The sequence below is a fragment of the Dermacentor albipictus genome, chromosome 3, assembly GCF_038994185.2.
Source record: "Dermacentor albipictus isolate Rhodes 1998 colony chromosome 3, USDA_Dalb.pri_finalv2, whole genome shotgun sequence".
Taxonomy (NCBI): Eukaryota; Metazoa; Arthropoda; class Arachnida; order Ixodida; family Ixodidae; genus Dermacentor; species Dermacentor albipictus.
In genome coordinates this window covers 24183267-24207114 of record NC_091823.1, presented here as the reverse complement: position 1 = coordinate 24207114, position 23848 = coordinate 24183267, and the positions used below count along the sequence as shown (strand labels likewise).

At 49.2% G+C, this 23848-nt stretch overlaps 2 protein-coding genes across 5 annotated transcripts in view; both read right to left on the bottom strand.

The window, feature by feature from the left end:
• The window catches only part of LOC135903923 (RWD domain-containing protein 2A), a 481045-nt gene that overhangs the window by 281125 nt on the left and 176072 nt on the right, over positions 1-23848 (bottom strand). The window lies entirely within an intron of this gene.
• Positions 1-23848, bottom strand: part of cv-c (crossveinless c) — a 448361-nt gene that overhangs the window by 289962 nt on the left and 134551 nt on the right. For 3 of the 4 annotated variants that reach the window (XM_065434288.2, XM_065434291.2, XM_065434292.2), the window contains one exon: positions 2312-2454. In XM_065434288.2, coding sequence (XP_065290360.1) covers positions 2312-2374 — 63 coding nt within the window. In that variant the 5' untranslated portion in view covers positions 2375-2454. Of the gene's footprint in view, positions 1-2311; positions 2455-18355; positions 18481-23848 lie in introns of those variants that run through there. The other variant, XM_065434290.1, reaches the window with a different exon arrangement.

Below are 23848 nucleotides of genomic sequence, written 5' to 3'. Positions count from 1 at the left end.
AGTGTGTACGACCTTCACACCACCACTTGGAGAGCACTCTCCACTCTCTTCAGTGCGCCGTCGAACGACGTTCCAGCGGATGAAGTTCGATTTAGACTCAGCTTTTTCCTCTCTCGCTTTCGCGTGAACCTGAAAAGGCGCCCTGCAGCTACTGCTTGTCCGACGAGCAAGCAAATAAGATAAAACTGGAATTAAATAACGATAAGCCTACATGAGCAGCGACACGCACAACAGCAGCAATTATGCACGTAAGATAGGGATGTATCACAATCGACACGCATGTTCACTTGGATTTACTCGTCGCAGTTAATGCACGGTATGCCAAAACAGGCGTCACGGTTTTATTGTCAGCGCATCTTACTGCACTTCAAGCACAGGTCTTTGAAATATCGCTCATGTAGGGGATTTTCTTTCATTAATGCGCTGAACAGAAGCATAAACCACCTATGCGTATCCATCATACCTATTTGGGCATGAACCTAATCGGGAGGGACAATGCGATCGCTAACTCAATACGTTGCAAAGAGAAAGAATAAAGGAAGCCACGACATCTCCAATATAGCTGGAGACTCAGATTTCCGTTGATCGCAGCGTGTATTTCTTGGTTCTTTCTTGTCCTGCAGCTTCTTCCAAAACTTATTCATGTATGTTTTCCGAAGACTTTATATCGTTGCCGTACATCAGCGAGCAACCAGACTTGTCAAATGCTTCTGTTCTAAGCGATTCCCGCGGAACTCTCAATTCAGTTGGCGGGCGCCAATTACCGCTCGATGTCCTGAATTACGCAAAGCATACAAGGCAGATCTATCAACGCTATCACAAGTTATCGAAGGAACCGAGGCAGCTGATGCTGTTGCGACTTCAGCAAACCTCGACTCCACGGATGATGTCAGTGCTACTTCGACGATGCCCAGCTGCTTATATACCCCGGACACGCGCAACGTTCACGCTCGTATGAACGTTTCGAGAATGATATGCTACACCCATCTCTGAACGCGCCTTAACCCACAGTGCAAGGTCGCTTCTGCTCTCAAGTTACGCATCGGATGCATTACCGCGGCACATCGCCGACAGTAACAAGGGCATGCGCCAGGAACTTGGCATCCCGACGCTGGTGGATATAGTGCAGTCAGACTGAGCACTTGTTTCACTTCCAGCAGTTGTTGAATGACAACTTTCAGCAGTTGTCGTTATTTCGGCGCTGCTGAGAAAGTTCCAACAGCTTCGACTTTCTCGGAGCTGTTGAAGCCAGATAAAAATTTAAGAATTGTGCTGCATCCCGCCAGGTACTCCCTGCCGGTCCCGACGTAGGTGACGCCCGCTATACGCGCTAAGCACGTCCTGCAGGACCACAAAAAAGTTTTCCAGTCCATTTCTCTTTTTTATTCATGATTTGGGAAGTTACCGCAAAGAACACACGGGACGAAGAAAGAGACAACAAGACGCCCCGTGTGTTCTTGTGTTGGTCCCGTGTGTTCCTTGCGGTAACTTCCCAAATCATGATAAACCCACTGGCCTGCGCCCATACTGTTCCAAGTTTCTTTCTTCATCTACACGCGCGTGTGTGGTGTGCCTAGCTTTTAGGAGGCAATTACTAGCCTTCTCCTCTTTCTCCTTCCAGTGCTTACAACAACAACAACAACAACAACCACAACAACATCAATAATAATAATAATAATAATAATAATAATAATAATAATAATAATAATAATAATAATAATAATAATAACTGGAAGCGCGTCTTGGGTTTTAGGTGAAAGCATGCAGCGCATTTGGCGCGAAAGCAACAATGTCCATAGCGGAAACACCAAGCGCCTTGCGCTTCCTCTACGATTATTATTTTTTGTACATTTCGAGATGCGTCATTCATATTCTTGCATGTAACACATTGAATTTACAAGATTTCACAAATTTGCAAGTGAAATTTAATTTCTATATTCATTCAGCCTTGTCCACCTGCATCTCGGCCAATCATCCATAATGGGTACGATACCACAACGTCTGAGGACTGCAACAACAACGACGACGACGACGACGACAACAACAACAACATCTTTTATTGATTATTATTGTTATTATTATTATTATCTTATACCCGGTTTTCATCTGATTATTTCCTTTTTTCTCCAAACACAAAACGTTTACTTTTAAACTCACACGCCCAAATTGTTAACTCCCTTGTTATCATTATTATTTTAGGCACCTAATTAAACCGCCCGATTCTTGGCCAATCCCCCACTGTGGGTATGTGCCACGGCCACTAAGGACAACAACAACAACACGAATGTGAAACAGGGCTGCGGGGACGCACCTGTGCTTGCCGGAGGTAGGCCTCCAATTCCTGGTAGGGATCGTGCTTGTTGCTAGGCATCATGGCGTTCAGGACAGGACATCGGGACGAGGCCTGTGCGTAGCCCCCTCAGCCCCGTCGATGTCGGTCCGCATGTCCGCCGCCTGCGAGAAGCGGAAAGACGACCCGTCTCACCCGCCAGCACCTCCTACAGAACGAAGTGCACGGTGCTCGCAGAGATTCGCGACCGATAACGCAAATTCGCGCCCGCTGCTCAAGTACCTGTTTGCGCCCGCTTTCATTTACTGCCATGCTTGTTGGGCGCGCAGCCGTTAGTACCACGATGCGACATGAACAGCACTGTCAGATTTCGTCATTCCCCATACGGGAAAATTCCAAAGAACTTATATCTTCCGAATTTCTGGAAATACCGCTGCGCATTGGCTCTGCAAATACGGGAGAAAATGGCGCTTTTCTCCTGCTCTAGCGATACATCTCAGCAAGGCCAGTAAGGTAACCACCTCGATCACCACCTGCGTCAAAAAAAAGTACGCGCGCATGCGTAGGCACGCACGCTGTCTCTCAGCAAACAACACTGTTAGATGGTCGCGCATTTACGCCGCATTTTTTATGCATCAGACAGCTTCGGAAGACTGACACGAGCCGCTTTAATCATTAAACGCGTGTAAAACATCCCGACCGGGGTTACCGCGCCGTTCTCGCGCAGGGAATAACGGACGCGCCGATGGCCGATCAAAAATTAAATTATGGGGTTTTACGCGCCAAAATCTTATTGTGAGGCACGCCGTAGTGAGGGGCTCCAAAAATTTGGACCAGCTGTGGTTCTCTAACGTGCACCTAAATGTGTGTTCTCGCATTTCGCCCCCGTCGAGATGCGGCCGCCGTGGCCGTTATTCGATCCCGCGACCTCGTGCTTAGCAGCCCAGCACCGCAGCCACTAAGCAACCACGGCGGGTAATGGCCGATCAACGCCAGACGGAAAAATACGCCACGCGGCTTCCCCTTTGACGCAGCAGCACCCCGGGCGACTCGCGCAGAGACGATGCGGGACCGTGCCCGCCAAGCAATGACCGCGGCGCAGTCAGCCACAAACGGTGGTGCAACAGCCAGCCCTGTATATAAACACGCATCAGCGAGGGTAGGGAGGCACCGGCCGAGACGGAAGGCGGCGTCAGGGATCGCCGTTGTTCCGACTGCCGCCGCCGCCGCCCAGCGCAGAGAGAGACGGCGGCCGACCTTGACTTCGCCCCGTCGGGCGGTTGCAGAAAAGTGTTCCGTCAGAGCAGAGAGAAGCCAGCGGGACGCCCGCCCGGCGATACGAAACGCATTCGAGCAAGCAAATGCTGTAAGAAAAAAAAAAGGGGGGGGCGAGGCGCCATAAAGCACCATGCCGAGTCTTCTGCTCCACACTCGCTTTCGCCGGCCTGCGAAGAACGACACTTGTTCGGAGTCGCGTCGCGAGAGGCGCGACGGATGCTCTCGAGAGGGCGAGAGGGGGGCCACCCGAATGGGGGGCCCCACATGTACCGCATTCACACAAATGTAACGCGTACAAATCCGCTTCGCTGTAGGTTTGTTAATCTGCAGCCATCGTAATACATCTTTCTTTGCTTTTTCACAGCATTCAGCTCAAAAGTCAAGAAGCCTCGACTACAGAGCAGGAAAGGGCCAACTACACGTTCGTGGCGCACTCCATCGGTGCAAGCGCCAACGCGCCGTCGCAATGGATACGCACCAAACTCCGCAACAGTGAGAAAACGACGGAGCGTAGAAGAAGCACACCCAACCCACATTTTCCTTTGGGCAAAAGTATTGGTGGGCAGTAATAAACTTCGTAAGACTTGTTTATTCAGTGTCCCTTCTCATGACAGTCACACATTTGTGCTTGTTTTTAAGTCGTAATTCATCTTCATTTCGCCACGATTCCTCTTTGTTTGTTTGTTTGTTTGTTTGTTTGTTTGTTTGTTTGTTTGTTTGTATCCCTCACCAAAACTGAAATAGATTGAGTGCAGCGTCCTATCTTTCAAGCTACAAGGAAATATTGATAGGAGCCGCTACATTACTGTTTTGTCCGAAAGAAATTATTAACCCGCAGTGGTTGCTTAGTGGCTATGGTGTTGGCCTGCTACGCTCGAAGTCGCAGGATCGAACCCCGGCCATGGCCGCCGCATTTCGATGGGTGCGAAATGCGAAAACACCAGTGTGCTTAGAAATAGGTGCACGTTAAGGAACCTCAGGTGGTCCAAATTATTCCGGAGCCCTGCACTACGACGTGCCTCATAATCAGATCGTGATTTTGGCACGTAAAACCCCATAATTTAATTTAATTTAGAAATTATGAGCTTTGAGGCACCCGTTTTACAGATACCTATGATTGTAACTCGATTTCGTTCTACGACTCCACTGGGCTTCCTTTAAAAGGCGCCAGCTGGTATCATTATTATATATTTAAAATATTGTATTTTTAGAGACCATAAATTATTCGATTCGGTACACCATCGACTTTAATGATTTATGGTTCCGTAACCGTACCATCACTAGCACCATCGTGGTACACTTTTGGCCCCGTTACATTTGAGAAAATGCGGTAAAGCCCCTGCCGTTGTTTTCGGTGCGCCCCATTCGACAGCAACAGCGTGCTTCGGCACCCGAAACTTGAACGGCAGATAAAAAGAAAGTGACGCAATGAAATACAACGAAGGCAAACAGGCCGCCGACCTGCTAAGACCGACACAAAGTGGCCCACAGAAAGTTGATTGATGGTCGAGGAGCACCGGCAGAGGGCCAAGCGCGCATTCGAAATGAACTTTTCAATGGTGCCAGCAGGTTGCTGTGTAAGGACAGAGCGAGAAAAGAAAACCGCGTGCTCTCGATATTAAACCGCGCAGTGTGGCTGAGTTTTGACAGCAAACTTATTGCACATAAATGTGTTGTCATTTGCTCTAGAGACGATTTGTATCGTCCCTAGAAGGCCAAATGGCCTTGTTTCTGCTTTCGGCAGTGCCGTTAGTCCACGCTACATGGTAAATCAACAGTGTCCCGCTGATTCGCATCGTTACAAACTAAAGCGGCAAAGCGCCTGGTGTCGCCCAAGAAGAGCATTTGCGAGAACTCAACAGAATGGCCACGACCTTGCGGCGTCTTAATACACTGCAGCAACTCGGAGCCGTCTGAAAAAGAAATACTAAATATACGACAGCATTCTGAGCTTTCCAACCGAGTATTCCTACATCTTCAATTAAGAATACTTGACCCTGTAAGGATTGGGGTCGGGCATGAAATAGACGGTAGCTGGCCCATGCCATCGTCCAACTCATCCACGCTGAGGACGTTGTTGAAGGGAGAGACTTGTTCTTATCGAGAACAAGGAATATGGGATTTATTTACAGTATTTACATGAGAACGTTACTGTTCATCAGTCTAGCATGACTGAAAGAGAATGCACACTCAGCAGTCGCGCAACAGCTGCTTATAAACACTCTGTCCTCCCTAGATCCCTATTTGAGGGAAAACGGCCGTTCAATCTTCGAGCAATCCGGAGCGTCTAAAGTCATCGTAGCCGACCCGCCTTTGAGGGGGAGAGTTTGAACACTCACTTCCGCACCGGTTTCACTGACCACAGCAAGGTGAGAGGGTTTTCGCTGACACGGGTCTTGCCCTGAGTAGGCGCCTCTTGATCCCAGAGTTGACCCCGCAGACAGTGGCCGCCGTGTCTGTTCACTGACTCACGACTTCTAAGGTCCGTGAGACGGCGCCGCAAAACATCTTGTTCCAGAAGTTCCACCGCTTCAAACAAGCCGTGACGGTGACGGCTAATCCACTAACAATACTTGGTCCGCCGACTGCGTCTAGACATTCCGGCGCCGCACGGCTGGGGAAGCGGCGCATTGTCGTCCTTACAAAGCGTATCGCCGGAGCCGACATGCCGGCAACAACGGGTTGTTGACGAGGCGCATGGTCGTCCTTCCAAAGCGAGTCACCGCAGCGGGCCGGGCAGGTTTCGACTGTCGCTTCCCCGAAGATCGTCAGCCCCCGCAGGTCGAACGTAACAGCTCTAGCTTACGTCGGAAACTACGGAATACTGCTGTTTCCGATAAAAAGTGCAGTTTGGCTTCTGTGGTGCTCCTGGCGAAACTAAGATCTATGTGCGAAGAATATCTGTAGAACTTCCCATAAGATACACAGTACCTAGCCCTCTAGGAGCTGCGCCGCATTATCGACAACAGATCGTATCGCGCAGTTGGCCTCACCAGCTATTGAAAAAAAAAAATACTACGCGCCTAAATCCACAAAAAAGCATCATCAGCTGATTCGGTGTCTACGCGCGCAAATAGAGTGAATGACAGCAGCGAACAGCAAGGCCGTACAAATAAGTGCAGATAACGGCAGAGAAAGAACAGGGCCCCGAAGATTCTACTCTCAAGTGATACCCATTAACTCCCTGGCGAGATGGTACTGTTTAAATCCTTTCACATGCCTGGACTGCAGAGATTGAGACAGTGCGCAAAAGACAAGCGGTCGTACGGGCATCCCCGGCCACCGTCGGTAGGCCTTGCGAAAGGGCAAGCAACCACGACAGCTTTGCTCAACTACAAATCCTGCGGATGTCGTTCCAGCCTGGGCTGAACAGAAAAAATTATTGGAACGCATGCGATCCCTCAGACTGCAGCGTTGCGTTTGTGCATTCCGTTTACTTGACGATAGTCACTAAAGACTCGCTCGTCCGATAAGTGATGGAGATAACCCGCCCCTCCGGACCCACCCGACGGGGACTCTACTGTTACACAGGTACAGTGACTCGGCCGTTCTGGTGGAAGTAGGCCGCTCCCTGCTGCACAGGCGATAAAGATTCGACACACATGCGGAGAGCGACTGCTATCGATGCATCAGCGTTTTATTTAGCATGTTACGACAACTACGTTAACACAAGAAATGAGAACAGAAACGTCGTCCGGCCTCTGTTTACGCCGTTTCACATAGTGCTCGCATTTCGCTTCGGCAATTTATACAAGTGATTTTTTTTTCTTCGCGGAAAGGCAAATAAATTCTTAACGGGAGGAGCAGTGACGTCAGCCTCATCTGCGGGAACAGCTGCTGTCGGGAGAAGAGGTAAGAAAGAGTCCGCACGGCGCACCAGTGGACGTTCGCAGCAAAGAAATGTCTATTCAATTTACTAGCACTTTGCCGTTCGTTTCATAAATGCTACACGGCAGCATCTACGCGTGACCCATTTATATCGAGCGATGCAGGCTTCCTTCCGAACGAGTCCGCAGTATCATTGATTGCGCTAGGATGAAAAGCTCTGGGCAAGGAAGTGCCGGGATCGGAGTGGAATAGCACGGAGCGGGGACTGGAATGGTGTTAATTCACGAAGCACCGGGGTGAATTCAAAATAGCATCCCGCGAACCTATTTGTTGTGTAATGCATAAAACTCCACTACGAGCATGCTGAAAAAGGAAAGAAGGCAAATTAAGCAAACTGCAAATTAAGAATTCAGGACGCTGTAGAAGCGAGACTAACAGGCAAACCACGTTTTCGTGTTGTCCCCGCGTGCGGTCTCAGTGCAGAAGTACGCTTCGGTGATAAGTCGAAGAGTGAGGGTCACGAGAGCTGGCCCCTTGCATCAACTGCGCATGCTCGCAGTGCGTGAAAATAAATGGCGCCAGAAAAGAAACCACTGCTCGCCAGTTGGTTGGGGATCGAAAGCGCTGCTGCATGCTGAAAACAAGGTTGCAGAGCAGCGCGTGGTGATATTAGGCACTCCCAGCCTATCCTTCGAATTCCTTCTTGAAGTTGCCCTGAAAGTTATTAAGCGGAGGGAGTTTCAGAGACTTGCCAGCATCAAGTCCTTTTCAAGGATCAGAGGGGCCCGCACTCTTTTCCTTATACATTTGATCGATTCATTAACTGACGTCCAGATCCAGTTCCAGAGGCTTCTGGTTTCATTTTAACTATTTATCCTAGGATGCCTTAATCTGTGCCGCAATCTCAGCAAACAGGCGTTTAGTATAACGGCGGAGACTACAAGCAGCGTCGTCGTGCCGAGCAGCTGAGCATTGCGGTTGAAGGCTTAAAATCTCTCTCTCTCTCTCTCTCTCTCTCTCTCTCTCTCCTTGGCTACGAGTACTTGGCTCGTTCACAGAGAGAACGAACATTGAGCCAACAGCGCGAAAGCGTCGAGGCGAAACAGTGCATAAAGGCTGCGTTGTCCACAACATACAGCCAGCCAGAGGCGCGAGAAGCCGTACGCACCCCACATGCGGCGCCGCTTTTGCTTTATATCTCTCTTGCTCTCCCTTCCCTTTCATCCCCTCGAAAGCATTCCCACGGCTAGCGGTGCGCGAAGGAAAACGGTCCAACTCGCACGGGTCCCAAATATATCGCCCGGGGCACCAGTGGTCAGACGCAGGCCAGGGCCTCCTCTCCCATCCTCAAAACTACGCCGCGGGCAGGCCAATAAGGAAGCGCCGCTCCAAAATTAGATCGGGCTTTTGTTATCGTTCTTCTTTCGGTCAACCAATGGGCCACGCTCGGCTGGAGCCTAAACGGGCAACTTCTCAGAGTAAGAGGTGAGTGTGCTCGCGAAGGATACAAGCTACTATGCCACCTAACAGCGCCACTCTAAAAGCAAGTTTATTCTCAGCCCGATTTAAGAGGCACCGTACGATAAAGTAACGAGGTGACAGAAATAATTAAACAGGAGGCAACGATTACGTTGTAACTCGTGTTACCAGGTGGCACAAGCGCGCGAATGAGCAGCAAACACTTAGAAACAGGCAAGGCTAGGCTAAGCAGAACAATACCTTGATCTGCTTCCCTCTATCAAGATTGCGGCCATGTGTATATACTCAAGTTGCAACTGTTTTCACTCTGCGAGTGCTTTCTGATCCATAGGCAAGGCGTTCACATATGAACACCGAAAACGTTTGTGAACACGGAAAATATAAGTTGGTTATAACCAAAAAACTTTGTTTCGTCATCAAAGCAGTTTGTTGCTAACTTTGTGCGCGGACCCCGACAATTAAAATGCTACGAAAGCAGTGGTTCCTCGAACGATTCTTCTGCCATAGTGCGCCAGCTGGTTTGCTAATTTTGCAACGACGTCAATAGATTCAAACCACACAATATCATCCTGAAGGGAGAGAGCGAGATAATCAGGCTATCCACATGAGTACGGAGGTGGTTAACGAGTAACATCGCGATTCTTTATATGCTGGAAGACGGGTTGTCACCATAAGGCGTTCAATGCTGTCCTGGCACATCGCTGGATGCCTTATCATGAACTTTTATACAAATAGTCACAAATGGTTAAAAAGAATGGCGAAGCTAGGTCTACATTTGTAATCTAGATTGAGCTACAGTATATCCGACATAACATTTTGGACGACGCTTAAGCTTCCCTTTAAGAATGGAACGCGAGAGCATTCAAAGATCTCGGACTGCTTTCAACGCTTCCCGGCAAATGGAGCGTATGTATAATCATAATGTTTACCGGGAAACCCTGACGGCGAACGCTATGCACGAAGGTGGGCTTTCTGGTAGAAACGCGGCCTCTTACGTGGGAGCGATGCGGCGGAGGCTAGCGCCATCTAGAGGTGTTGCAAGGAACCAGACGCGCCGCTTCGTGGCTTCCACGATATCGCGCGCCGGCACGCGCAAATGGCGGACGCCGTAGCCGGTCTATGAATGGTATAAACGCTGGAAAAGGAGTTTCTTTGAGTATTCGCGTAACATAATTGTGTTTTCTCGTATATTAAAATTACAATCCGAGGCTATTATGTATGTATGTTGTCTGTAAGTCGTAATTTACTATTTTTCTAAGTACTTTAGCTTGAGAAATTCAATTATTTCAGTAACTTCACGCCACATTGAGAACCTGGGTATGGGTGGTTCGAAAATATTTTTGCCGAAACGACATCGGACGCAGACGCCGGATATTCTGTGACACGGGGGCCCTTAAAGCTATCGTGTTAAAATAGAGTCGTGCCAAGCGACATTTCTCCGTAGATAAAAAAAGAAACTGATGGCCTTTCTGAACAGACATAATCTTCAGCAGAAGTGCGCCCATCTTTGAAACGGGTCCTCCATGCGTGCGTAGTGGCCCCTCCTCAAGGTGAATCCGTAAACAGTAGTTATGACACCCAGAGCATCTCCACAAACGATTCTTTGTATTTCAAGCCGGCATGCTCAATTATGCCGACATGCATGACACAACAACTGCATAATTTGTAGCGGTTAGTAAACGAACGATGCCGCTAAGGTTTGTTCAAGATGAGTCCAGATGCAGTTTGCGATTGGGGTACAATATAATGAATTCGTGAGCTATCAGCCGCTTCTGTAGTGTCACATCGCATGCGCTGGTGAATATCAGTTCTCAATTTAATAACCAGAACAAAAATTCCAATAGCGGACAAAGTACGTTGGGAATAAAGCGCAACTATCAAGCACGTGCGAAAGATACGCCCATGCGGTAGTTCTTTATTCAAGACGTACTTTCGCAAGCTCCGAATGTTTCGATCGTCGCCGCGGAAGAGCGCGGTTTGAGACCGGTGCCTTGGCGTATAGCGGCAAGTGTTCACACTCAATTTCTAAACACTGATCAAGGTTGCTTAGAAAATAAAAATCCGTTTTACGACGTGGCGTCGCGAGAGACAATCACAGCAAGTATAGCAAGCTAAGGAACAGCGCGGCTTAGCGGCAACTCGTGCCCAAGTATTATGAAGCCATCTCCACCAAGGAATGTGCCCCCCGCGCCGCAGTAACAGGACCTCGCTGATTAGCCTCATTCTGTGCGCCACCATGCGCATTTTGCCGCAAGAAAAAATAGCGCATAGGAAGCACATAACACCGCACCAGCCGTGCGCGGAAGCTCCGGAGATTGTGCATCTCGGAAAAGTTCATTCTAACTTTGCTTGCGTGTCCCTTCTGTTTGAAACATACTGTTCTTTCCATTCCCGATGCTACAAATCCAGCTATAAGTCAATTTCTTCGTCCGGCTGCCTGCGCGCCGACCGTGTAGCGCTCTTTCTCTGGCTGTCTCGATTTGCGCCTGGTCCCTCTCAATATACGCCATCTCCGTCATGATTAACACAAATACCAGCGCTTGAGCTGCTTTGCGCCGTTCTTTCGTAAGAAGATTAGCGGCTTAAGGCGGCACATCACGCTCCACATTCGAGGCAGATCGCAACTCCTCGATAGCCCCCCCCCCCCCCTCCACTCCCCAATACTGACCGAGGGCAGCCTCCCCCTCCACGTCTCGGCTCTAAGAACCCCTCCTGTCGCGTTTGTACGAACGCATCTTCGCACTGACGCCCGGTCGGCACCGAGTTTTCTGCCCGTCCAGAAAAGCAGCTGGCAATGCGCCGCAGAAGCGGAGTCTCGTTAATTTGCAAAGCGTCGAAGGATCGTGGTGTACTGCTCCCGGTTATAGTGATAGATTTAATTTGGTTTCGCAGCACTATAGTTTGGCTAGAAGGAGGCACTAATCTCGATTAGCTTACCAAGTTTGAGATTATAACACAAATAGGGTTTGCCACCGCCGCATTCCTTAACAATAAGGTAAAATAAATCGAAATATGACGCAAGACATGATCACGATATTTTACGCAGCGCCTAGCGCAATTTTGAGTCTTCATAAATGCGCCATAACTGGAAGCCACGACGTGACTTGGTTAGAGTGCGGCCCAAGACTACGCGTAACAGGAACGCGCCCAAGGAATCGCAATGACGGTCTTGCATGTGCACGTCCCTGTCCTCTTTCTCTTCTGATTTGTAGCAATCCAGACGTAAATATGTAAATATATTTGACGTTGTACCGTGTTTTGGTCTTAGTGCTTTAAGAACGCTAAAATACAGCACCTTTGCAGTTATCGCGCCGTCAGACTGTGCCTTCCTACCGACTTCCCCAAGTTTTCCGACTGAACCTAGCGACATATGAGCTCGAAGTCACGCGTTTTCGTAATGAAACAAGCTCATAGTGGTACGTAGTGCCGACAATGAAGCACCGCTGCTGCAGAATATGACTTCCAAGCCATACAGAATTTCGCTGATGACAGTGCGCCAGTAAACGCTATATCGAATAAATGGAAAACCGCTCCGCAAAGCGCGCCACCGCACACGGGCTTGAAGAGGCCCGGGAGATGCGGGGAGGAGACGGGGCACCGACACTTAAGTAATCTCGAGAGAGGCGCTCCACTCGTTGCCCTCTCGGAGGGAAACTACGCTCATCCGATAAGAGAGGTTCCGCGACGCCGCTAACGGTCAAGGAAGGTATCCCTGATCCCGCAAAGTAGTTTCAGCGATAAGAGGCGGTCGCGGCCCGCTCAGGTTGCACAAATAACGCTTAATGCACTTCCCTAACCCGATGGGCCAAGCCAACTTAAAATAAACCACGTATACTACGCAGAAAAATTGGAGGACGCTTAAGCTTCGCCTTCAAGAGTGGGACGCGACAGCGTTCCCGTCGACCCGCCAAGGGGTATAAGACAATGCGCTACGGCACAGCAATCACTTACGATGCGCCCCGCATCGGACTTAGCGCCCACCTATCACGCGGTGAGCGTCGAGCAACGCAGCGTTCGGCGCGGCAACGAAACGTGCGCCTGAGCGAACGAAACGAACCAAAGAACTCGGTGTCTCGGAGGGGAAACGATCTACGCCAGCCAAACGTCGTGATCGGCAGGGGCAGAGAGATAGATAGTAATCTAAGCCGGGAGCACGGCGAAGCGTCGTCAGGGGAGAGGGAGTCCCGCGACGCGCCTGGCAGCGGTCCCAATGGGCGCGCGGCGCGCCTCCTGTCGGGGCAGCGCCGTACATTGAGAGGAAGGGGTCTTCTGCGTTTGCCGCAAGATGGCTCTGCGTGTGCGGAAAGCGCAGAAGAAATGCAGCGGAAACGCACTTCGCAACTCGTGTAATTGTGACTTCTGTACGTTACATGTTCATAATTACCGATATACACCGCAGTATAACTTTCCACGGCTCGTTTCGAAGGCAACACCGCATTCACTAGAGGCGCGTTTGCACCGCTTGGAAGCATCGAACTCGTGGCTGAGTGGTAGCGTCTCCGTCTCACACTCCGGAGACCCGGGTTCGATTCCCACCGGGCCAATCTTGGAAGTTGCTTTTTATTTATGAAGCGCCTGCCGTGATTTATGGCTCACGGTCAACGCCGCCGACGCCGACACCCGACACCGACGCCGACGACACCGGCTTTTCTGCGACACGAGCTCCTTAACGCTATCGCGTTAAAATGTCACGCGTGTTCCTGCGGCGTCGATCACTCCTTTCGATATCACCTGAACCTATCGCAGACGATAAATTTAGTCAGCTTACAAGAAGAACCTGCTTCTGGTGTATAGTTGTTTACTCGATCTTATCAAATGTTTATTCATTCTTCAACTTCTTGGCGCTAAGGTCCCCTAAATATTACATTGCCATATATCCTCACATCAGTCGGTGGGAGCGGTATGCAAAAACGCTCGTGCGTATAGCGTGCTTTATTTTTTTAGTTGCACGTTACGTTACCTCAGGTGGTCAAAACTAATCCGGAGTCCTCCGATACGGCATGCCTCATAATCAGATTGTGGTTTTCGGACAAAAAACCCAAAAATTTCAGCGTTCCTCAGGTCGGTCTAGATTTCACCTTGCTACTACATCGGTGTTTTCAATCTTCGTTTACTTCCTAGCAATGTACGTCTCGCCTCTTCTGATTACGGGGCCAAAACATTCCAGTCTTACCTTCTGAATGTTTAATATATATATATATATATATATATATATATATATATATATATATATATATATATATATATATATATATATATATATATATATATATACCAACCTTAGTCAAATCACAGCAGTCTTTGTCAAGCAAAGGCTAGTCCACCAGCCGAAACGTCAGTGAAATATACTGTACTAAACAACTCACTGTCGTTGTCCCGAAGTCCTCTAATCGCAAGTAAACTTGCCCACAGGCAAAAATGCATTGTTCCCCGCGCATGCATGGTGTCCCACGCCCGCCAAATGCGATGTCATTCGACCTCGCACGTTTCCCCAGCGCACATGCGCGCGCGCCGTACTGTAGGATCGCGCAGGCCACGATCCAGGCAACAACATCAACGCTTGTGCCTGCGCTCAGGCTACAAATTTCTGCGAGAAATTTGAACGAATGAAGAAACAAACGTAATCAACTGACTAGTAAATGGCACTGGTTACCAGAGGGTAGGCGTATTTTCTTTGTTTTTTTCTTTTCTTTTTTTAACTTTAGCTGCCGTCTTAGACACGCAGTCTACGCATACTGTCATTGCTGTCGCACCGCTCCCATGAAACTTTCCGATGCTATAGGCATCAAGGTGCAGAGAGTCGTAAGCGTGTACGGGTCCCCTTCGACACTCGAATTACGTTCACAAACGCAAGGCCTTCGCAAGGCGTAATCCGACGGAAATAACATCATCTTTTAATTCTTATCCTACTTTATAGTGCACTCGGTTCCAAGCGTTTGCGAATTGGTTCTCAAGCCGTGGGAATATGTCCAGGCACAACTTCCTTATTACTAGACTGAACGTAGCCATGAATCGACAGAAATAAGAACAGAAGGAGAGAAAGAGACAAGGCCGGAGGATAGGTTCGATATTCTAAGCAGGAATAAAATCGTAGGACCCGCTTTCGCCTCCTTTAGATTATTACGTGTGCGAGCGGCAACAAATCGCAATGGTTTCCGCTTGGTTAGTGCGATCAGAGGAACAGCTGCAACGAACGCGGAAGTGGACACTTGCCGGGCGGTTCCGTGCCAGAGGGCACAGTACGCCGTTCACTCATAACCCAACGCGCGCTCTGTGTTATCAATTTTCCCCCACTGACTTGCCGGAAAATTCGCTAACGGACATCAATTTCGTGACACTCAACTTTCCACGCGAGCGCGATGTCGTCAGGTATGGCTGTGTATTTTAAGACATCTAACCCTACAGTCAACAGCAGAAGCTGACCGCACTCAATGCCTCATACACGTTGGCGATTCCACACGCCCTAAGTCCGAGTATCTCGGCATTCTCAACCGTCGACGTCGTCCGAAACGGTGCGCGCACGCCGCAGAACGCGCTCCCAACGCAACCATGCAACCTATGCGACGACCGCCTGTGACAGAGCCGGTCTAGTATCACTATTACTCCGAATAAATGGACTTGCAAGGCGTGCGATCTTTAAGGTATTCACGGCAGGCAATGGCGGAAAACCTCAACAACATGACTTATCTACCGTACTAACGAAGAGGGCCTTGCATGTCGTGAGCGAGTGGCGTGGAAATTGTCGTAGTTTCCATATTTAACGTCTGACTTTAGAATCCCTGCTATGGGTACGTGCCATCTAAAGCGACGAAACAACATCAACAGACATACCAGTATGGCCTAGCTCGCACGACCCACCCATTTCAGAAGCCTCATTAGATAGAGAGAGAGAGAGAGAAATAGAAGAAAGGAAAGGCAGGGAGGTAAACGAGACGCACGTCTGGTTTACTACCCTTAACTGGGGGACGGGGTATGGGGACGGAGAGAGAGAGGAAAGAGAGTGCACAGTTTCGCGCACATTTGAAGGTTCGGATCGAGCCTACACACGGTTGCCAAGACCTGTCGACTTGAGGTATTTCAACAACGCTTTCGTGGCTTACTCAAGTCTCATTCAAGGAAATGTAAAGAAAGACAGGACCGTCGATGTGTCATAACAACACCCGCTTACTTGCCTGAATAATGCACTCAAAGCAGAACAAAATGTACACGTTCGTGTCCGACAGTCACCCAGTGCCGCGCAGCACAGCTGCTCCACGAAGTCGAACCTGCACTGGCGGTGCACGGAGACACAGCTGCGAGCACAGCGCGAGACAAGCTCGAAACCGGGGTAACTCACAAAAGCAGCGCAGCACAAAGGCGCAGCGCGAAGAGAGGTTCTACGTATTACGAACCGCTACGAGTGTGTTCGCGAACAAAGCCCAATGAAGTTATAACAAACAGTGCTATCTTCTCCTTTGACAGACACAGTTCGTGAGATAGAAAATGATGTCGGGTGAGATAAGAGTCGCCGCTAAAACGAAATCTGCGGCAGGCGAGTACTCAATGAATACCAGAGGCGCGTTAGTCGATAGTTCGTTGAGCTGTTTCAAAAACAGAGCGCGAATGTAAAGGCATGAATGACAGTCCAAGCATGCCACTACACGTATTAATGTGTCGACGCGACGATATATATGTCAAAAAGACTTCGAATAACAGCGCTCAATCGAAACTGTGCAGCGACGTATGCTGAGTAATTTTCTTTTTTCCCCCTTCTCCACGGCGGCGACTATCTAGAGCGCATCCGGTGTTTCCGTTGACGCGCATTTCACCCGAAAGAATCTATTGCTGAAAGTTGCCTTTCCGGTGCCGTTTCCTTCCGTTTTTGCTGCAAGGCGGATGCGGTTAATCACAGCTGACAAGACAGGTAAACTGTTCCAGGTATATCGATATGCTCTTGATGCATACCACCATATAACAAAATTTCAGAAGTACGAAGGAAAGTCCCGCTACGTTAACGAAGAACACTTCTGTGGAGTACAGACGGTTCGATCCTATGGGGTAGAACGTTCATTGTCACTGCCATTTGTCACATACATGCTCTCGAAGGCTTGATGATTCCGGACATCCTATAGCTTTCACATTCAGCTTTCTTTTTAAAGAAATCGAGCATGTGTCGAAGCAAACGATGACAAAGCTTCTGAACACACACTGCCACAAGCAACGTTTCAAGGAAGCGTCTGCGTGTAGCCCAGAGTCTAATATAATGATAGCGCACTACTAACGGTGCCTTCTACCGGATATCTATGGTGCCGTGTGCATACGAATTATGTTTGCAAATAGGACAGCGAGCTTCTCGAGCGTCGTTAACAATGAAACGTTTCCTTCTGTAGCGCGTATTATCCGTCTAGATGAAAAGTGATCCCCGGGCGTTATTTTTCACATTAAAATATGACTTTTTTTTTCGTTTCGTATTACCTTTGGTGTTCGCTGCTGTTGCTGCTGTTATCGAACCTACTTGGCACATTTTTCTTGTTTATAATTATCTAGCCCCTACAAGGTAAACTACTAGTTGCTTCTAATTGTAAGAAAGAAAAAAATGAGTTCGAATCCTAAGCTTCTCATCCAGGCTGTGACCGTCTTCTATTTTCTGTCAACTAAACATTTTGCCGCTTCCCAAATTATATCTGTACAGTATTGGTATACTTTTCTTTTAACTTTACTCATGCCTATCACAGTAAATTCTTCTTTTGCCGAAGATAAATACTATGTTAAACAAACTGTACTTTTTTCATCCATAACATTTTCGAATTTCTTAGACACTAATGTTGAAGGCGCAACATCTATAACACGTTTAAAAAATCAAACTGAAATCTCTTTTATTTAATACTAGTTTCTCACTTTATTGATCGGTTACTGCGAGTTATTATCTGATGGCATTTTCACATTTGCGAAGGTTTTATAGCTAATGCACACTGTTTTTTATTTTATTTTGTTACTCTCACGGGAGGTCCCGCATAGGATTCTTCAACCACGGGACCTCCTACTGTACGTGAACTTTGTCTATATTTCACACAATCTACCGAAATAAACCTAAATCTGAAAGATAATACGTCCTGCGTTCTCCATTTGCATTATAACCGAGTTGGGCAATATAAGTCTGTAAGGTCGAGGTATGTAAATCGTAGCACCAATAAGTAAATACAACTCTCCTGGATTTAACTTAACCGCATCATCTTTCTACATCTCAGTTATCGCATGCCGACCTTATTTGTTTATTTTTTAAATTTCATTTGTATACAAGGAAACAATATAGCGCGTCACTGTAGTCACATCCCCAGTTGCGAGTCAGCATGCGTCACGGGCTCAAGAACACAATGCATCCCGTAACAGAGCGCAGCCCGTTACACACGCTCATCTGCATGCCAGGTGGCACAAGGCGCAGCCACGCACACCGCGAAGCCGTGCAAAACACTGCGTCTAAACATCCGGTTTCATGCTTACTGCTACGTAGATGAGAGCCGGGTAGCGCTGCACCTGCGCGGAGACATTCTGACAGGGCCCCAATGCAATCGCCCCGTCGCCGACAGAGCGCCTTGACTCACCCGAATGCCAGCCGCGTACTGTCGTCGCGGATTGCACACCTGGCGAGTGGCGACAGTTGCAGCGTACGGGCGAGCGAGGTCGCCCGTGTCGCTGCGCGAGCACAGTTGCTACTGGAGCTGACGGACGCGCTGTTCACGTGAGATGCAAATGGGCGAACTCGTCAACATTACGAGAGAGGTTTACTATGAATTCAAGCCAGAGCGGTCAGTCCGAATAATCTGGCTGAATACGCGCCGCTAAGGAAGTCGCCGAGTTTTGGAGCGGAAGCTGCCAAAATGGAGATGAAGACCGGGGTTGTAACGTCATTAAAGAATGCGCATAAGTGGAGGAATGTAAACACGCACAACTGAAGCGACTACCTGCGTCTCAGATATCGACAGAGTGCTGAGATCCAAGTAAGTGCCAAGGCGGAACCGCCCGGGAAGGAGGCGGGAAGACTGCGCGGTAACAGTGCCATAAGGAAATACGACAGTGCGCAGCAATCGGAGCGATGCGTGCATGCAACGGCAGAGAGTATATCTCGTTAGAAGCCGTCAATTTAGGAGGCGAATGCAAAAAACCATAGATGGGTGTAGAAGCTGTTAAATTATGCCGTGAATTTGTCATTGTTGTGGAAAGAAAGGCAAACACGGACAAATTCATCTATTGAAAAAATAATGAGAAACGAGAAAGGTACGCTATAAAACCACAGCAATGAACGAGTCGCAGATGAACGAACAAGCAAGGAACGCAGCTAACATCGACTCGTGGCAGCGCGCCGTATCGGACGAGGACTTGGTTGGCTGCGTTTATGGCAGGTGCACTAGGGCTGCCGCACTGACATGTCATTCACTGAGCTGTCCACTTGTTCCTCATATAGTGGCCACCATACCACACAAACACTTTGTCTTCCCTTTTTTTTTCTTTTTTGTGCACCCACAAAAGAGAGCTGTCGTTCTAGCGGGGAGGGGGGGGGGGGGGGGGCTTAGAACGACAACTCGTTTTTGTTCAAGCACGGCAAGGTCAAATTGCCGAGAAGTACCGCTGAGAGGATAGCTTTTAACATCTCAGAGCACGCTGATGACATTTGACGTTAGCTACAGTGTTCACGAGCCAACAGTTCTCCTATCTATATTTTATTTTTGGAACCAGAGTCTCCATACTGTAATCTGTGACTTACAGTACTTTCATTGTACGGCAGGCCGCTTGTAGCATGGCTCTCTACTGATATTTCGGCCAGAACCTGGCCGAAACGTCAGTAGCGATGACGAAAGAAATGAAGTGACACTCGGTGTATCACAAGAGACTCCACTGCACAGAGAAGTCGATAAGCAGTCTTACGAATTCGTTATAGGCTGGATGAATCCATTTTAATTGCGACGCCAAAAGCATGCACATCCATACTTACAGAACTGCCAATTTATTTTCCCCGCAAATTATTTGCCGGATGATTCGGTAAATAGAACAATAGAATGCGCTTATGTGGCCGTCACTTAGCTATGCGACTGTAATTCCATGTAGCTGCCGATAACGCCACCGTTGTCTACCCAACGTGGGCTGCTGGAAAGAATGAACGTGAGTTCCTACTCGCTGCATCATCAAACAAAGCTTGCATTCTCGTTTCGAGGGAAACATAACGTGTACAGTTCCTAAAGTTACTTAAACGAGCAATAGTTCTGCTACCGCGCAAAACAGGTAGACTCGAAAACTGCGATGCTGGAAACCGCGAAATCCAGATCGCACCACAGGATCGAGTTGCGCAAACACCACGTTCAAGCGTCGCAACACAAGGCACCCTGCGCTGGATACACCGCCGCTGGCGGAAGTGCGCTTTTCGCCGAGCCACCTCGCCGCAGCAGAGGCGCGGCAGATGTCCACCGCGAGCATTCCAGTGGCGTCGGCAGTGTTGCAGCCAAAATGAGGAGGAATGGCGTCGAACGGCAACGCCAAAGCGGCGCACCCCCACACTGCGAGCCGTACAATCTGGAATGCATCTTCTCCACAAAGAGATTCTTGCTTAGGGGGCAGGGGATGAAAGGTTGGCATGCTTCTCGCTCGCTCGCTCAAAAGGAGAGAGGAAAGACAATCCGATCCTGAAGACGAGGGCAAGAGAAGCCGCAAAAACAATACTACGCGACTGAGACCAGAGAGCAGGCCAACATAAATCTTTGTGAAGAAAGTCGCTCCCGTCTGTGAGACGGTTGCGAGATACGGAGCAAGACACAGAGCAGGCAGGCGATGGTCGAAAAGCGCGGAGATCGGGGCGGGTGTCGCAATCGCCCAGTTGCGCTCGGTCGGCCGCTCGACGCCGGAACCACGCGCGGTCGCGATCGTTGCCCCGGCGACAGTTCCGACCGAATCTCCGGCCGAGGGGAGCGACCGACCTGACGCCACCCCGATCGTAAATTCGGCCCTCGAGCTGGCCAGCCAGATGTTACAAGTGCCGCGCTGACATCAGCTGGCTTCAATGTAGGATCCGCGAGAAACGGATAGCAGCGCAACGGCGATGACCTTCCCCCGAGAAGAATACCGAGCGCTTGGTAGGATGGGCCGAGCGGGGCAAACGTAGAACACGTTGTGAGATTGCTGGCCCCGAGTGCGTCCGCCCGAAGAAGAAAAACTATTTGTTTTTTGCCAAAGCGACAAGTCAACGCACACGCCCTAGAGCGGCTGAGTATAATAAAATGCAGGTAGAACCAAAGGGAAAGAAAAAAATAAGTATTTTTCGTTACAATTATCATTGCAGAATCGCCGCCTCACCACCGGTGCGGGCTGTCAAATAAAAAAAGAAAGCACGATGATGCGTCATTACAGAGACAATGTTAAAGCTGTGCTCTTACGTTCCGAGTCCTTTGGAGCGCCCTGTTTATGACTGACAGACTTGCACAATAGACGAGTGACATAAAAAGTACCGCATGTCCCTTATAATATTTCCGAGCGGAGGTGTACGCAAGTCTACGGAGGTGTATATAAGGCGAATGTAAGTCTATAGAAGTCCTGCCCATGCCCGTTTCTAGTTGAAATTAAGAAAAAGAAATGGGCATAGGCAGGACATGTAATGAGGAGGGAAGACAACCGATGGCCATTAAGGGTTACGCCCTGGATTCCAAGGGAAGGGAAGCGTAGCAGGGGGCGGCAGGAAGTTAGGTGGGCGGATGATATTAAGAAGTTTCCAGGGACAACATGGCTACAATTAGCACATGACCGGGGCAGTTGGAGAAGTATGCGAGAGGCCTTTGCCCTGCAGTGGGCTTAACCAGGCTGATGATGATTATGATGATGATGATGATGATGATGATGATGATGATGAAGAAGACTATCTCATCATCACATGAGACATTGCGAGTGCCCGTAAGCAGTGTCCCTCATGATATCGCCACCATAGTGTTGCGTACCGGTAACCGAGAAAGAAGCAGATGAAGAGCTCTTAGACAATGCACCAACGCAACGGCTGTGTTGTGCTGACGGTTTAGCATCAACATCAATTAATGGTCGGCTCTCTCTCTTGTGAACCAAACAATTTTAGCGAATGGAGGAGGAGGAGGAAATAAAGAAAGAAGGAAGGGATGTTAACCAGAAATGCGTCTGGCTGGCTACCTTACTCTGGGGGACGGAAAGGGGAATATAAATATGTGCTGAGTATTGGACCTAGTATCTGTCGCTTGTGAAAGAGACAATATGAGTGAATGGCAAAAACCTGCCACCTGCTGATGTCGCTGACGTAAGATGAAGGCGAGATGTTGCGTTGTCGTAAAAAAAAAGAAAGAAAAGAATGCAAGCTTTCAAAGCTTAGGCTACACATCGCGTCGTTAACCGTACCAAGCAAGTGCAACCACAAATCTCCTGTTTCTTCCAGCCATCTGGTCTATGAGCTGCCAGGGCGCCATAAATCTCGATCTTTAATTTCGACCTGACTGAGCGAAGCACGCCGAAGCGTTCGCAAACACAAGCTGGACGCGGGACAAACTTCCGTGTTTACCCCCAGCGAAAACGCGTATCTGGTTCAGAGAGCCAAGCACCAGTCGATACCAGCTGTCAATCCTTCTCTCCCCGAAGAAAGTCACGGTGCCAGGAAAACATCAATAAATATCCCCCTCAGCGCTTTCCATCAGAGCAGCTGGGAGCTCCCGTCTCGCTGGATGAACAAACATTTCGCGGATATATAGACAGCGTCGAGATGGTGACGGCCCCCTTTTGGATGCAGCCGTAACAACCTTCGTTTTCCCCTTCAACCCCGCCATTATTTTTCGAGCGGAACGGCAAAACAGCGGAGAAAGGAGGACGCCACCTATGGGCCAGCAGTAGGGCTCGGCCTAAAAAGGAGTCAACTCGTAACCGCCCGTCGAGGAGCGTTCCTCTCGTAAACATTGTTCCCTCCTCCGCTGCCCCACCCGCGAGGGCAAGCTGGGGCAACGCGCACAGCAGTGCGCACTCCCTCGCCCTCTTCATTTATATCTCACAAGGAAGCCAGCGAGCCGCCGCCATCTTATTTTTAGACGTCTCCCGAGCAGCACCCCGAGTCGCGTCGCGGTCTTTCGCTCCGGGAACAACAAGGGCTTGCCCGCCCACCCTGCCGCGTCTCGGCAACACCGGGGTGGATGAACCCCGACCAAATACAGGGAGAGGACCGTTGCGTGCCCGCTGCTCCCCACGGGCCCCGGCGTCGACGGCCCACAGCTCCAGTGGCCTCTACAAACAGTCCTGGACAGGGCTTCAGGACCAGAGCGCAGAACCCGGCAACGTCTGCGCAAGCCCGTGCGAGGCAGTGCAGAGGAGAGACTTGCCCGTTTCGGTAGAGGGAGCGCGATGTGCACATTGCCCCGTTTCCGTGTGTTCGTGGGTGATCAACATATAATAACCGCAAAACAAGGTTGAAACTTTCTTCAATCATTTTCAGTAAATCCGAATACTAACGAAAGCTTCCAGTCATGGACTGTGCAGTGGCAGCTAAAATAGGAAATAAGGAAGGATTAGAAAGTAGTTCAATCATCGTCCAAAACCTATTTCGTTTCCAGTATTATTTCGAACAATACGTATCGCCAGTCGATTGTTCGCTAGTACGGCTTAGACATTTTGCTAAGGTCACCAAGACTGCTTTCGCAGTCTCAAATTAGCAAGACTGACACCCACAATTCTGGGTGGGCCATTTCGCGATATTTCACGGAACGAGGCTATATATGCTTCTCAACGTAATCTTAATCAGGATTACAGGCAGCCGCTCACGCAGCAGTGCGTTGGGAAGTGCGGTATGTACCACGCGTCGAAGCAACAGAAAAGGTAGCGGAAACTATATATACAGTATCGTTGGCAAACACCGATATTTTGTGTTTTGGGTCTTCTGAGCTTAAGTGCTGAATAACTTGGTGTTGCGTTATGCCGGACCGCTAGCATCGGACAGTGGCCTCTTGAACA